Source organism: Pezoporus occidentalis, unplaced genomic scaffold, assembly GCF_034315485.1.
Source record: "Pezoporus occidentalis ecotype Australia unplaced genomic scaffold, CSIRO_AGI_Poc_V1 ctg70, whole genome shotgun sequence".
Taxonomy (NCBI): Eukaryota; Metazoa; Chordata; class Aves; order Psittaciformes; family Psittacidae; genus Pezoporus; species Pezoporus occidentalis.
In genome coordinates this window covers 4970015-4984441 of record NW_026916053.1, presented here as the reverse complement: position 1 = coordinate 4984441, position 14427 = coordinate 4970015, and the positions used below count along the sequence as shown (strand labels likewise).

General features: G+C 56.4%; 2 protein-coding genes across 2 annotated transcripts in view; one reads left to right on the top strand and one right to left on the bottom strand.

Annotated features, from left to right (window-relative positions):
• TCEA2 (transcription elongation factor A2) overlaps positions 1-14427 on the top strand; it is a 63507-nt gene that overhangs the window by 25144 nt on the left and 23936 nt on the right. The window lies entirely within an intron of this gene.
• Positions 5454-9751, bottom strand: SOX18 (SRY-box transcription factor 18). Its single transcript, XM_062642032.1, has 2 exons — positions 9067-9751; positions 5454-7232 (listed from the first exon to the last, which is right to left on the bottom strand). Exons 1-2 carry the CDS (start codon positions 9479-9481, stop codon positions 6382-6384), a joined length of 1266 nt encoding a protein of 421 aa, XP_062498016.1. The 5' UTR covers positions 9482-9751; the 3' UTR covers positions 5454-6381.

The window sequence follows — 14427 nt, the reverse complement described above, 5'->3', positions numbered from 1 at the left end:
TGGGGGACCACAGCCAGATCTCCATCGGTGATGGAGAGGCTGAACTTCACAGTAAGGATAAAGGAGCTTCAGGCTGTGCATCCTTCCCAGGGCACATCAGGGGTTCCTCAGTGGCTCATGCTCTCTTCCTGTCCCCAAACCTGTATTATTTACGATACCACAGCCCCAGGTCCCAGCAGGGGTTTACCCTCCTCTGCCTGCAGCAGTGCTGGAGCAGTGCTCAGCATTCCTGCCCGCGGCTGGGAAACTGCTCCAGAGCAGAGCTGAGGAGAGCATCCATCATCACCTCACGCTCCTCTGCCACCCGGGCTGGCTGCTCCGGGCATGGCCACCGAGGAAACGGAGCCTTTCCTGTCCTGTGAGGAGCGTTGGGATTTTCAAACATTTCCTTTCCCAAACTGGGCTGCAATAAAGAAAGTTGGGGAAGGTTTGGGAAGTTTTCCGCTGCTCGGGAAGGAAAGGTTGTGCTGGGAACGTTGGAAACCGCTTTTCACATTTCAACCTTTTGCCTTTGGTTAACCCCTGCGCCATGTAATGCCGTTACATCTCCAAACGGATTGCCTCCCAGCTAAAAAAACCTGGAAAGTTTTTCTTTTTTTTTTTTTTCCAGTGCTCTTTTTCTCGAGTCAGGAAATGTTTTGGAGCCGTTTCCCACAAACAGGTTTGGTTTTGATAAATCCTTTTTGTGGTGGAAGACGAGGGGAAAAATAATCCCATCGCCAGCTCCAGAGCAGCTGCCTGGTGGGGAACCAGCACCGGCAGCATCGCCCCGTTCCCACCGACGTCCCCACCGCAGGGACATGTGGCAGTGAGCACCCAAAATGCATGGATCGAGAGGCTCAGATTCCCCTTTAACATCTCCAGATCCCAGCTGGGATGACTTCATCGGGGCTGCGTGTCCATGGGCACATGTCGGCATTCCCATCGCTCCGGTGTGCTCCGGGACAGGACGGCTCGGGCTGCCCCGGAGCCTCGGAGCGGCGTATCGCCGGCTGGCACATGCTGTTTTAATATGGGGGTGATGTCATCCAGCCCTCCATAATGCCATAAAACCCCCAGAACGTCTATAAACCTGAGCAGTGAACCTCCAGCAGAACACACACGTGCACGGGCGACACGCACACGTGTGCATGCACACAGATGTGAACACACGCAGGCAGGCAGAGATGCACACGGACATGGATGCAAGCATGCATGCATGGAGATGCACACACAGACATCGATGCTTATGCACACATGTGCATGTACAGATGGATACACATAGATGCACATGTAGATGCACAGGGCACACGCACATATACATGCTGCACACATGCACACACACACACTCAGATGCATGCACGTTGGCAGCCAGGGATGTGCAAACATGCACACCAATGCATGCATGCAATGATACATATGTGGACACACACAAAGGCATGCACTCAGAAGCATGGACACATTGGGATGCACACACATGGATGCACACACACACACACACACAGATGCATGCACATTGGCACCCAAGGATGTGCAAACATGCACACCAATGCATGCATGCAATGATACATATGTGGACACACACAAAGGCATGCACTCAGAAGCATGGACACATTGGGATGCCCACACATGGATGCACACACACACACACACACACACACACACACACACACACACAGATGCATGCACATTGGCACCCAAGGATGTGCAAACATGCACACCAATGCATGCATGCAATGATACATATGTGGATACACACAAAGGCATGCACTCAGAAGCATGGACACATTGGGATGCACACACATGGATGCACACACACACACAGAAATGCATGCACATTGGCACCCAGGGATGTGCAAGCATGCACACCAATGCATGCACACGTGGATGCACACGATGGTACTTATACACATACAGATGCACACATGTGGATACACATAAAAGCATGCACTCAAACGCGTTTGCACATGGACACGTTGGGATGCACACACGCACACACACACTCTTCATGCCACCCCAACCCTCTCCTTGGTGTACCTGGCATCAGCATCATTCATGCATGTGGGGACCTCTGCAGAAGCAGCCCCAGTGTGTGGGGCTCCAAGCCCCTGAGGGATGCACAGCCCCACAGCCCCAGGGAACACGGAGCAGATGGACCTTCCCAGGTCAGCATCTCCCCCTCTCCCTGCCCCACAGCCACCCAGGGAAGCAGCAGGATGGGCCTGTCATGGTCTACATATACCTGTCAAATCCCTTCTCCATATTTCTGCCATAACGACCTGCTAAAAGCTCCTCGCTCCTCCTCCCTGGTCCAAAACCATCAGGCCTGGAGCTTTGGAGGGATTAAGTCATAAAAATCGGAAGGGGCTGTGCAGTAACAGCCCCGGCCTGAGCCATAACGGCAGTGAAATCATCCCCAAACTATTCCAGCCCGTCTATTTCCAGCCCCACGTCACACCTGAGCCACCGCTGGCGGATGGTTTCCTGGCCCCCAGCACATCCACAGGGGATGGAGGCAGGGGAAGGAGGTGATGTTGGGAGCACAGAAGCACTCCTGGAGCTCAGGGCTTTCCGGCTGTGCCCGAGCAGAGCAGGATGTATCCCAATGGGCACAGGGATTGCGGAGCTCCCATGGGCACGGCTGGAGCTGCTTGTTGCATCCCATCCCCAGTGGATTTCCTGACCTGTGGTTTGGATTAAGTGACCTCGGGCTGAGCAAAACCACAAAATTGCCAAAGTTCAGGGAAACTGGGAGGTGAGCAATTAGCATCAAACCAAACCCAGCTAATGAGTGCTGTGGTTAAAGCTCATCAAGGACTCAGCACCCTTCCGTGCTCTGCCCTGCTCTCTGCCTGCCTGATGGGGCTGGATCAACCACCCAGTCCAAGCTTGGCTTTGGAGAGGGATAAATCCTGCTCTGGCCATGGCTAAAACGTGATGGAGCATCTCTGATAACATGGGGAGGTGCCTGCCCGTACCCAGTACCAACCACACCATCCTGGAGGAACAGCCCCGGATTGGGACCCTTCACAATGGATTTGGTGTCAAAACTGCAAGTTTAGGTGAAAAAGGCCCAGTGCAACACCGAGCAAAGGGAGGAGGCGGCGTGCTCCGGGTCTGGCACGGGTCCTTGTGCCTGCTGTTATCTGACCCAAACCCGTGCTCTTGTTTTCTTCCTCTCTCCTTTCCCTTCTTTCTCATTTCCCCGTGACCTGGGGTAGGGCTGGCCGGTGAGACGGGGCAGCCACACATTGTTCGCAGCCTCAATCGCAATTAGGCTTTATTATTAATGAAAACACGCAGGGCTGGGTTAGGCAGGATGGTTGGCAGGGCCCTGCCTGCTTTTGTGTAGATGCAAGCCAAGGCTTTGGTAGCAAAAAGAGTGATGCAGACCCAAATCTGCTGCTGGGTCTTGGTGACCTGTGGACGGGTGGGCACAGCAGGAGCCGGCACTGCTCGATGCTTTCACAGTGACTCAGCAGCGCTGGTTTCAATCTGATGCATCCCTGGTGTGCTTACAGATGGGAGCGAGCATCCGTCACCAGTCTTCAGTCCGGTACCAGCCCCAGCCCCATGGAAGCATCATAGAATCATGGAATGGTTTGGGTTGGAAGGGTCTTAAAGCTCATTGTCCCAAGGGCAGGGACCCCTTCCACTGGAGCAGCTTGCTCCAAGCCCCTGTGTCCAACCTGGCCTTGAACACTGCCAGGGATGGAGCAGCCACAGCTTCTCTGGGCACCCTGTGCCAGCGCCTCAGCACCCTCATAATAAAGAGACCCCTGATCCCCTCCCATCCCCATGGCAAGGTTAGATTCCAAGCTTGCAGCTCCTGCTCATTCCCAACCATGCTGCCGGCGCCGTCAAGCACCCAAACCCAGGACACGCTGTACCGGAGCGAGGAACCACAGCCAAAAACCCACCCCAAGGATTTCTAGCCGTGCTCTGAGATCAGAGGCGAGCTGGCACAGCCAGAGCCATGGGGAAAGAAGGGAATTTCTACAGCAGAGAAATGACCTAACGTTTCCTCTGTGATGTGATCCCCAGCACGGCAGGGCAGCTGGGCCAGCAGCAGCGTGTGCATCGCTCCTTTGAAGCGCAGGAAGTGATCGCATCCTCGCCGGGAAGGTACCTGAAAGCTGATGATGGTGGGGAGGGGGAGGATGATGAAGCTGGAAAACAAGTCAGAGCTTCCTTGTCCCCAGTCTCCTTCCTCCCAAGCCGCTACGGGGATGGAGCCTATAGACGGCTGCTTCCTTTCATAGTCATCGGCGGCGGCACAGGATGCTTCTCATTTGGTGTTGTGTTTGTTTGCTGCAGCGCGGGGTTCTGGCACCCGCCGGGCGCCCGCCAGCCCTCCCGTGTAGGTAGTGAGGTCATTTTTCCATGTATTCCCCCTTTTTACATACTGTATATGGAAAGACAATGAAGCGCCTTTCTGGCGTTTAATGGGAACGCGCCGCCGGCCCCCGGAGTTGGTCCCGTTTATTGGTGCTTCACATGAAACAACAACACCCCCCCTCCAAAAAAAAGAAGAAGTGAGTCAGGATTTAGTCGTGTTAACACTAATGTGAATTTAATTTAGGAGAAGCTTGAAAATTAATGTCATTTGTTAAATATCCATTTCCCCTAAAAGGCAATTCTTTGCCAACAACAACAGCAAAAAACCTTCTTCTTCTATTCAATTTGATGGGGGGGGGGGGGGGGGGGGGAGTTGTTAAATAGCCTTTTTTGGCGATATCAGCCTGGTTTAAATCACTCAGCGTTCAAGGAACGGATGCCACCAGGCTTTTATGCAACAGATTGTCATTGCTCCTCTGCAAAGGGGACACAAACATAGCTGTGCATCATAAAATGATTCATGGGAATGGGACAAGGCGCCGGTGGCTCCAAGCTGAGTCCAACAGGGCACGGTGACCTCTTGGCAAGACCCGTGGAAGCAGCCAGTGGGTGAGGTGGAAGGGCTCCGGCACAATGGGTTTTATTCCAGCTCCTAGGAATAGGAGTGAAGGTGTTGGAGGAGCCCGGCTCAGTTTTGGGGGTGTTTCAGCACTGGTTGAAGTGCCGAACCCAGGGCAATGGGATACCGGGATGAGCCATGGGTACCCTGCGCTGCCAGCTTGGCAAAAGAACCACACCGAAGCCGTTTTCCGAGGCAGATACCGCACGTTTTATTGTGTTTCGATGTGGGAACAGCAGCTTTTCCTGCAGAGCACATCTCCAAGGAAAAGGGGGGGGGACGACACACCAGCAGCATCACCCCATCCCGCTGCCGGCGCTCCGGAGCCGAGCAGAGCCGTGCTCACCGAGCCCGAGGCGGCTGCCGGGGCAGGCGGGCGGGCGGCAGCCTGGAGATTAATCCATTTGCCAGGTTGTCAGAGCATTAATCAACGGATGCAGCAATCTGGAACCGGTTGGGACAACATGGATTTGCGGAAAATATGTGTTCACACAACAAGCACACAAGATGGGAGCAATTAGATGAAGATGTTTTAATAATTAACCAGTATAAAACAGTTTGCTCTCCATACAAGAAAAAAGTGTTTGCAGTCGTAGTTCCCTTTTGTACAAAAATTCCAGTCGATTGTTCCACAATATTTACATTGACATTCCCTTTTCCACAAAATATCTCCTTTTTTTTTTTCCTCCTTTCTCCCCTTTTTTCCCCCTTTTTGTCCCTTTTTTTTTTTTCTTTTAAAATCCAGCTTTGCTACATAAATGCTTTAGATCTCATGGATATCCCTTGATTTCTTTTGAAAAAAGTCTAATAAAAAACCAACCCCGACACCCCAAAAGACATTAAATACCATTTCATATATAAAAATGCTTAGTAAAAATATACTTTTGTTGCCCAATTAAAATATATTGCTGAGAATACAGTAAAAACTGTCCTAAAGCCCACCCCTAACGGGCGCCGACTCTTTAATGGCCCCGGCAAAGTCTTCCTAGAAGTGATGGTTTTCCCCTCCCTCCACAAGTTTTCCTGCCCTTGGGTTAAATACTGGGAGCAGGTCGCTTCGGCTCATGCTGGTGGTGGTTGTTTCAGGCAGGATTTATTGGAATTGGCTTAAAAATGCCCCTTGGAGCTGGTGGGAGCTACAGGTGCGCCCTGCCGAGGGCTGGAGCGGGAAGCGGGAAGGCAGGCGAGTGCTTGGGAAAGGCGTCTATCTGTGTTATATAGTTATATGGTATATCAGTGAGTTCAGCATGGAGTTTTGTCTTAAACAAAAACCCCATGAAAAATAGGAATAAAATTTAAAAGAAAAGGAAAAGAACCAGAAAGAAAGCGATGCGTTTAATGAGATACTCTAAATATGATGGAGCTCGTGGTTAAAGGAGGATGGCTTTTTGTTTCTAGAGGAGAGTCGGGGCTCTCCATTGCAAGCATCGGATGGTGGGGCCAACCTAACCGGTGATGCATGGGCTATAGTAGACAGCACTGCTGGCATCGGACAAGGCAGATATCAAGCTGCTCTCCTCGCAGGAGATGCTTCTAGGAGTCACTTTGGACAGGGAGACATGGTAAGGGAGTCCCGAGGCTTCGGGACGAGTCCTGCTCATGTTCAAATACTGGTCAAACTCATTGCGGTCAACGTCTGTCCACAGCTCGGTTTGGTTCAAGTGATCCACGCTCTCCATGTGATGGGCTTCAGGAGGGGGTGAGAGCTGGCCCAGGTGGGCAGAAAGCCCGTTCTGAGTTCCCGAGCACATCTGGTTGTAGTATATGCTGGAAGGATGGGGAGTCCTCATGGCGTCGGCCAAGTGCGAAGGGGTCTGCGCGTAGGGCACCGCCACGTCCCGCCCCATGCACTTCTCCTGGGGAAACTCCATCTGGTGATGGTGGTGGTAGCCGCGAAAGGGCATCATGTTGCAGTCATCCTGCATGTGCGGAGGGAAAAACGCCGGCTCGGTCTGTTCCAAGACATCCAAGGGAGACATCTCAGGAGTTGGCAAGCCATAGTTTTCAATATCCGACCCCATGGAGTGGAGTTCTCTGAAGTGGTTAAGTGGGGGAGGCTGGGGGTGGCCCGGCTGGCTGCCACCGTGGTGACTCATGCTGAAGTTGTCACTGCAAGGCTGGGAAAGGTTATGCAGGAGGATATTGGGTTCCATCCTCTTGATTTTCTTGGCTTGCTTCTTTCTCCTTGGGCGGTACTTGTAGTTGGGGTGATCCTGGAGATGCTGGATGCGCAGCCGCTCGGCCTCTTCCACGAAGGGACGCTTGTCGCTGGCGCTCAGTGCTTTCCATGACTGGCCTGGAAGGGGAAAGCAAAGCTCTCGTCACATCAGCTCGACCACCGGCTGCTGGTCGGGGCATGGGCATCGGGGCACATGGAGACTTTGGGGTGGGAAGGGCTCCCTTGGGCAATGCAGCACCTAAATGGGGTCCTGGTGCTGGCACAAGGAAGGGCCGGGGAATAGGAACCCAAGTAGGACTGTCCCCATGTCCCCACATCAGGCTCGGCATTGCAGCACAGCAGAATGGGGGTTCAAAGCCAGGGCTGGGGATCCTGCATCCCGCTGCCTCTCAGCACAGCCCGGTCCCTGGTGTGCCTGATTCCCTGCATCCCGCATCCACACCTCTGCAGCCCAAATTGCCCACTCCCAAACCCTGCAGTCCTGTATCCTGAATCCCATGTCCCTGCAGCCCTGTGTCTCTGCATCCTGCTGCCATATCCTGCTTCCCGTAGTCCCGCATCCTGCAACTCTGTCTACCCATATCCTGCTTCCCGTGTTCCCACATCCCGCATCCTACAGTTGTGTATCCCGCATCCTGCAGCCTTGTATTCCCATATCCTGCATCCTCGCAGCTGTGTACCCACAGCCCTGTATTCTGCATCCCGCAGCCCCATTTCACTGTGTTTTGCATACAGGCAGCTCTGTATCCTCACATCCCACAACCCACAGCCCCATATTCCCACATCCTCTAACACCATATCCCACAGCCCTGTAGCAATGCACTCTACAGTCCTTGATTTCAAAGCCCCAAACCGTTCTATCCCACATCCCTGCATCCATGCCTCCCTTCATCCCATATCCCTACAGCTCGCATCCCACAGCCCTCTAACTTTGCAGCCCGCAGCCCTGTGTCTCACATCACCCGATCTGTACACCCCACAGCACCCCATCCTTGTAACCCAGCCTCTACACCCCTGTATCCTCACATCCTGCATCCTGTAGCCCCATATCCTTGCAGCCTGCATCCCGCAATCCTGTACCCTCACACCCCGGCTAGTGCAGCCCGATATCCTTGTATCCCATGTCCTGCTGCCTCAAATCCTCTCAGCCTGCATCCTGCAGTCCTGAACCCTTGCAGTGTACATCCCAATGCCCTGTACCCCTTCATCCCGCACTCAGAGCCCTCTATCCCTGCATCCCAACACCCTGTACCCCTGCGACTCACATCCCCAACTCCGTACCCCTGAATCCCAGCATCCCATAACTCTGCAGTGTATATCCCCAGCCCTGTAACTCTGCATCCCACTGCCCCATACCCCTGCAGCCCACATCTGAAGCCCTATATCCCTGTATCCTGCTGCCCTGGATTGCTGCAGCCAACATTCCCAGTCCCACAACCACCTATCCCTTCATTCCCAGCCCTGTACCTCCCCATTCCTGCCTCCTCAGCTTCATGCCCCTGCATCCCACAGCCCTGTACTCTTGCAGCCCACATTCCCATCCCTGTAACCCCACATCCCTAGCTCTGTACCCCCATATCCTGCAGCCCTGTACTCTTGCAGTCTGCAGCCCCAGCCCCATACCCTCACATCCCATTGTCCTTAGCTCAATACCCCCATATCCCACAGCACTCCTCTTGTCGCTGGCATCCCCAGCCCCATATCCCCACATCCCCAGCTCTGTACCCCCGCATCCCATCTCTCTATACTCTTGCAGCCCACATCTCCAGACCCATACCCCTGCATCCCCAGTCCCATATCCCCGCATCCCCGGTTCCGTACCCCCGCATCCCGCAACCTTCCACTCCTGCAGTTGCATCCCCAGCCCCGTCCCTTCGCATCCCCGCATCCCTAACTCCACACCGCGCTCATCCCACATCCCTGCCCTCCTCCCGCAGCCCTCCCCGCTCACCCAGCATCTTGCTGAGCACGGCGTTGTGCAGGTCTGGGTTCTGCTGCGCCAGCCGCTTGCGCTCATCCTTCGCCCAGACCATGAATGCGTTCATGGGCCGGCGGATGCGGGAGTCCTCGCCGGCCTTGCCCTCGGCGCGGCCCGCCGGGGGGCTGTATCCATAGCCCGGCTCGGGGCTGGGCGAGCGGCTCGGGGCCGCGCCGGGGGCCGCACCGGGGGCCGCGCCGCCGGGGCCGGGGCCGAAGGCGAAGCCGGGCTCGGGGCTGGGCGTGCGGCTGGCGGGGGACGCGGCTCCCGGGGGGCGAGGGAAGGCGAGCCCGGGCTCAGCGGCCGGCACGGCGGCGGTGACCCATGAACAGTCGCCCCGGGGTTGCGATATCTCCTCTCGGCAGTAGTTAGACTCAGATATATTCATTCCAGCTGGACAGCACTTTGTGTCCGACCCGACCGGGTGCCGCAGAAAGAACCGGGTCCCCGCCGCGTCCCACCGGCTCCAGCAGCCGCCGCGCAGCAGCCCCGCCGCTCGCCGCCCTCGCCTGCGCTCCGAGGGGAAACCTGCGCTCGGTCGCTTTGTTTTGGTTTCTTTTCTTGGGGATTTTTTGGTTTTCCTCTTTTTTATTTTTATTTTTTTTTTTCCCTTTTTTCACCCCACAAAAAAAAAAAACTTTTGGGATGATGTTGGGCTGGAAGGGGCAAAATATAGCAGGGCTGGACCAATCAGAGGCGAGGAGGGGAGGAGGAGGAGGAGGAGGAGGACGAGAGGGAGAGGAGGAGGAGGAGATGAGGGGGAGGAGGAGGAGGAAGGGGGGCGTCCCCAGGCACCAGCAGGAAGAGCCACCCGGGGAGGGCCGGGCTGGGACCGGTGTGGACGCTCCTGCCCTTCTCCCTTCCTCCCAAGACGAGGGCTGCTCGTGTTCTCTCTCTGCCTTCTTTCCTTTCTCTCCTTTCCTCTCTTTCCCGGCTGGCTGAGACCCGCCGAGCCGAAGCAGGGAAGCGTTTAGATTCGCCTGCCAGGCTGCCTGTTTGCAAGCGGACAGGGACGCTGGGGGCTCGGCGTCGAGTTCCCTTAGGCTTTGTTTCGTGTGTGTGTGTGTGTTTTGGCCGGCATTCCCTGCCCGGGTTCGGGAGCAGCTCTGGGGTGAAGCAGGGGCAAACCCTCTTCCCCTGGCATTTTCTGGTGGGAATTCCAGTGCCGGGATGGGGAGAAACTGCTCCTTTTGAGCACTGTTTGTATGGAAACACACGTATTTCCAGCCTGTCAGCCGAGGGACTTGAGGGATTGGGGGTGATAGCAGCTAAAACCTCCTGAGCTGTGTTGCTGGGGCTGACATGGCCATGCCATTGCCACACAAGCTGTAGGGCACAGCAGCATCCCTGTGGCATTGCAGCATCCCTGCGGCATTGCAGCATCCCTACGGCAAGTTGCCATCAGCAGGCGGGTTATCGTGGCACGGCTGCATCCCCGTGGCACAGCAGCATCCCTACGGCACGCTGCCATCAGGAAGCCACCAGTGCCAAGCATCAGGCTCGGTGGTCTGAAGGTCCTTCCTGCTCTTGGCACAGAGGAGTTATGATCTCTGCAGGGCCCGTTTGCAAGCAGAGCTGTGCTCACACAACACCCTGGCTCCCCAACACCACCCCAGGCCATTGGGTTGATGTGGGAAGGATGCCCCAGCCCCAAGCCCCCCCCCCCGACTATGGACATACCCAAACCCCGAGCCCAAAATGTGACCCTCAGCATTAGGAAGACTTGGGGCACCGAGTTGCGCAAGCACCCGGCTCGCAGCCTCCTTGCAGCGGTGGGGTATTGCATGCCATGGTTTCTGTGTGTCTGGAAGTGATTTGGAGAAGCCGATCACTGTTAACCCTGAGCAAAACAAAGGCCTTGCAAAAAGAAATACAAATCCCAAAGCCTCATCTCCCTTGTTCCTCAAGCGCTATCTGGGAGCGGCGGAGGCTTCGGGATAGATTCCCTTCACCTTCCTGCAGCCTCTTATTAATGTTTTGCAAGAGCAAATCAGCACCAGTCCATGGGAGAGCCCTTGTGGCTGCAGGAGCCTCCTCTCTGCTCTCCCCGTCTTCCAGGGAGCCAGAGCATCGTTGTCCCAGAGCTGCTGGAGGCTTTGGCTCTTTGCTCCTGCCTTAGGGAGCAGCAAGGTGGGTGCTAGGGGGAGATGGGGGTCCCCAGGCCAGGGCTTGTGGCTGCTTGTGGGGTGAAGTGAGCAGCATCGGGGCAGTCAGTATGGGAAGCTGCTGGGGATAGACCAGGATTATCCCATTGCTGCCAGTCCTGGTCCTTCTCCCCAGTCACATCCACCCGGTGGTCCCAGCAGCATCCTTGGCCTCTGGGCTAAGAGCTGGCCTGGAGCTGGGTTTGGAGCTGGTGGCACTGGCTGGCGTTTGGGATGTGGTGGGGATGAGCTGCAGCAGGGTGGGACTGGGGAAGTTCAGACTTTCCCTGTCCTGGAAACGATGCTGAGAGCCAGGACAAACCCACAGAGCCTCGTGCCTGCTGCCACGCTTGCTCCATGCAACTGCTCCGAGCGTGGACATCCTCTGCAGGGAATGGCATCAGAGCAGTGCTGCTGTCCCTGTGGAACTGGGTACTTTGGGACCTCCTGGAGCAAAGCCCAGGACTTGGACCCTAGAGCACGCATGCAGTGCAAATGCTGCCTTGCAGCATGCCTGCAAATCCAGCACTTGCTTTTGGTGCTGCATCCCAGTGCAGGGGAAATAGCCAGGGAGGGTGGTGGATAGGAAAAGGAAGGGCATGGTTGCTGGAGAAGGAGGGGTGAGAGATGAAACAGGGAGAGAAGGGAAGGAAAGCTGCGAGGAAGGATGGAGCAGCATCCAAAGCACCTAAAAATGCTTGTGTGCCACAATGCCAGGGTGCAAAGCACCCAGAAATGCCTGGACCAGCATGGAGGGGCTGCGCTGAATGCCTGGGCTGCTTCACACCCACCGTGGTGCGGAGCAAAAGCACCCTCACCAGCCAGGGTGCAGGGTGCACTGCATGGGGTCCATACTCGGGTTCTTGGTGGGGACGGACACAGAAACCCCCTCCCATCACCCTGTGCCCCGGCTCCTCGCTGACCAGAGCACAGAGAGAGGAAGCTCTGCACATCCCTGCGCAGAGATAACATCGGTGAGCACCAGCGGGTGACCCGTGCTCGCCGCGCTTGGCGTCGGGCGAGCGGGACCCCAGCAGGCACCCGGCACCAGGGCTTTATTCTCCTATTATTGCTTTTCCTTCCACCCCCTTCAGTTCTATGGGGCCGGCCATTCGCTTCCCCCCCCCCCCGCTTCCCTTCCTCGCATCCCAGCACCACACCTAAGAGAGGAAGTGGGGCGGGACGGCCGCGCTGCGCCCCGGCACAAAGGCGCTTTCCCTGCCTGCTCCCAGCCCGTGCCGAGGGTTATTCCTGCCAGCCCGGCTCCCACCGGCCTAAAAATAGATGTGGCACCGCCGGGACCATCCCAAGGGGTTGTGGGGGGGGGGGGATAACGGGGGGATGGAAGAAGGTAGGGATGAGCGCTGGTGGTTGAACGTGGTGGTTATTCCTGGCTGCGGGTGGGTGCGGGAGCGCCAGGGGCTGTGCAACCATGATGGGAAAATGGCATTTTACTCTCACTTTGCAGAGGGTGCAAGGCACAAGGGGAGAAATCAGTGGGGCAAGGGCAGGATCCAGCCCCTCACATGGACCAGTCTTGCTTCTAGAGGTGTTCACACCACAAATGAATCAACCACCACATGATCAATCACCGGTGTGGGGCTGGCGCTGAGGTGCATCCAATTGGATGAATGAGAGATTTCACAGGAAGAGATCTGTGGTTCATCACAGCTCATCGTTATCTTTAGGCCACAAAGCACAGGTACCCAGCACCATGTGGCCAGGCAGGATGGATGGATGGACCAACACTCGCATCCGCTCCTTCATCCCAAGGGCGATGCTCTTTCCTGGGGTGGTCAAGGGGAGCAGGGACATTCCTCATAAAGTATGAGGGACTCTTGCAGCGCTGCCCAGCCCAGTGCCCCCCCCCCCCAGCACCCCGAGATGTGCCCCCATGCAGGCTGGTCCTGCAGGGTCCCCCGCGGCTGCTGCAGCCTCGCTGGAACAAAGGCTTCCCAAAGAAAGGCGCTTCCTGCAGAGCAAAGGACTCGGGGCTGTGGGTGTGTGTGAGCCCTGCCGGCACTGAAGTCATCTGCTGGGAAACGCTCCCTGCTCCATCAGAGCCTCCCCTTTTCCAGCGCCCAGCTCAGCGCCTGGTTTCCTCCGGCACGAAGGGTTCAGTGGGTCAGGCAGAGCTGGCTGTGCTGGGGGGGCTGCAGGGCGCCAGCAGATGCACTGTGGCATCCGTGTTAGGAGCATCCTGGCAGCAGCCACCTCTGTGCAAGGGTGACACATCCCCATGTCCCCAGGCCAAGGACCAGCCCCTTTCCACACAAGCTGGGGCAGTGGGGAGAGGATGGGTGGTTGTAGTCAGCCCCATTGGAGAGGGGCTCTTCATCAGGGGCTGTAGCAATAGGGGAAGGGGTGACGGGTTCAAACTGAAACAGGGGGAGTTGTAAGGCATAAGCTCTTAGGCACAAGCTCTCCGCTGTGAGGGTGCTGAGGCGCTGGCACAGGGTGCCCAGAGAAGCTGTGGCTGCCCCATCCCTGGCAGTGTTCAAGGCCAGGTTGGACACAGGGGCTTGGAGCAAGCTGCTCCAGTGGAAGGGGTCCCTGCCCGTGGCAGGGGTTGGAGCTGGAGGAGCTTTAAGGTCCCTTCCATCCCAAACCAGGCTGGGATTCTATGAACAGCCAGCTCAGCAGTTTTCTTCTCATTTGCTCTTTTTCTTGGCTTCCAGCTCCATCTGATGAGCAAAGGGCACTGGGGACAGAGGGAAGGTGCCCTGGGGCTCAGCAGCACGGTGCCGGCCAAGCCCGGCAGTCGGGCACCGCATCCGAGGAAGCGGAGAGAGTTGTCTTTCTCTTTCAGCTCTTTTCAATAACCAGAGGTCAGCCTTGTTTGTGCAGGATTATAACTGGAATGACAGCAGCCATACCCATTGTGCGAGCAGCGAAACCCACAGCTAACCCCCAAAGGCTGCTTGCTCCTCATGGGCAGCAGCCAGAGCTCGTGGTCCTCACCAGGGCCATCCTGCCTCCCTTCCCCTGCCTGCGCTCCAGGGATGGTCCTTGGGCTGCCTCATTTCCACCCACATCACCCCATGTTTGCTCCCCAACCTGCTCCCTGTGAAACCCAGAGCTCCCAGGCTCCCAATCCCACCAGGATAACGCCAGGAAAGGCTTTGCCATGTGGTGCAGGGCAGGAGTCGCTTCCCCACAGCTGATCAGGGCAGCAGTCATTGCTTCAATG

Bases quoted from the DNA above. Each gene is read 5' to 3' on its own strand.
- SOX18 (XM_062642032.1), bottom strand. From the start codon at position 9,481: ATGAATATATCTGAGTCTAACTACTGCCGAGAGGAGATATCGCAACCC. The intron at 7,233-9,066 runs GTGAGCGGGGAG...TTCCCCTTCCAG, and splicing joins CGTGCTCAGCAAGATGCTGG to GCCAGTCATGGAAAGCACTG.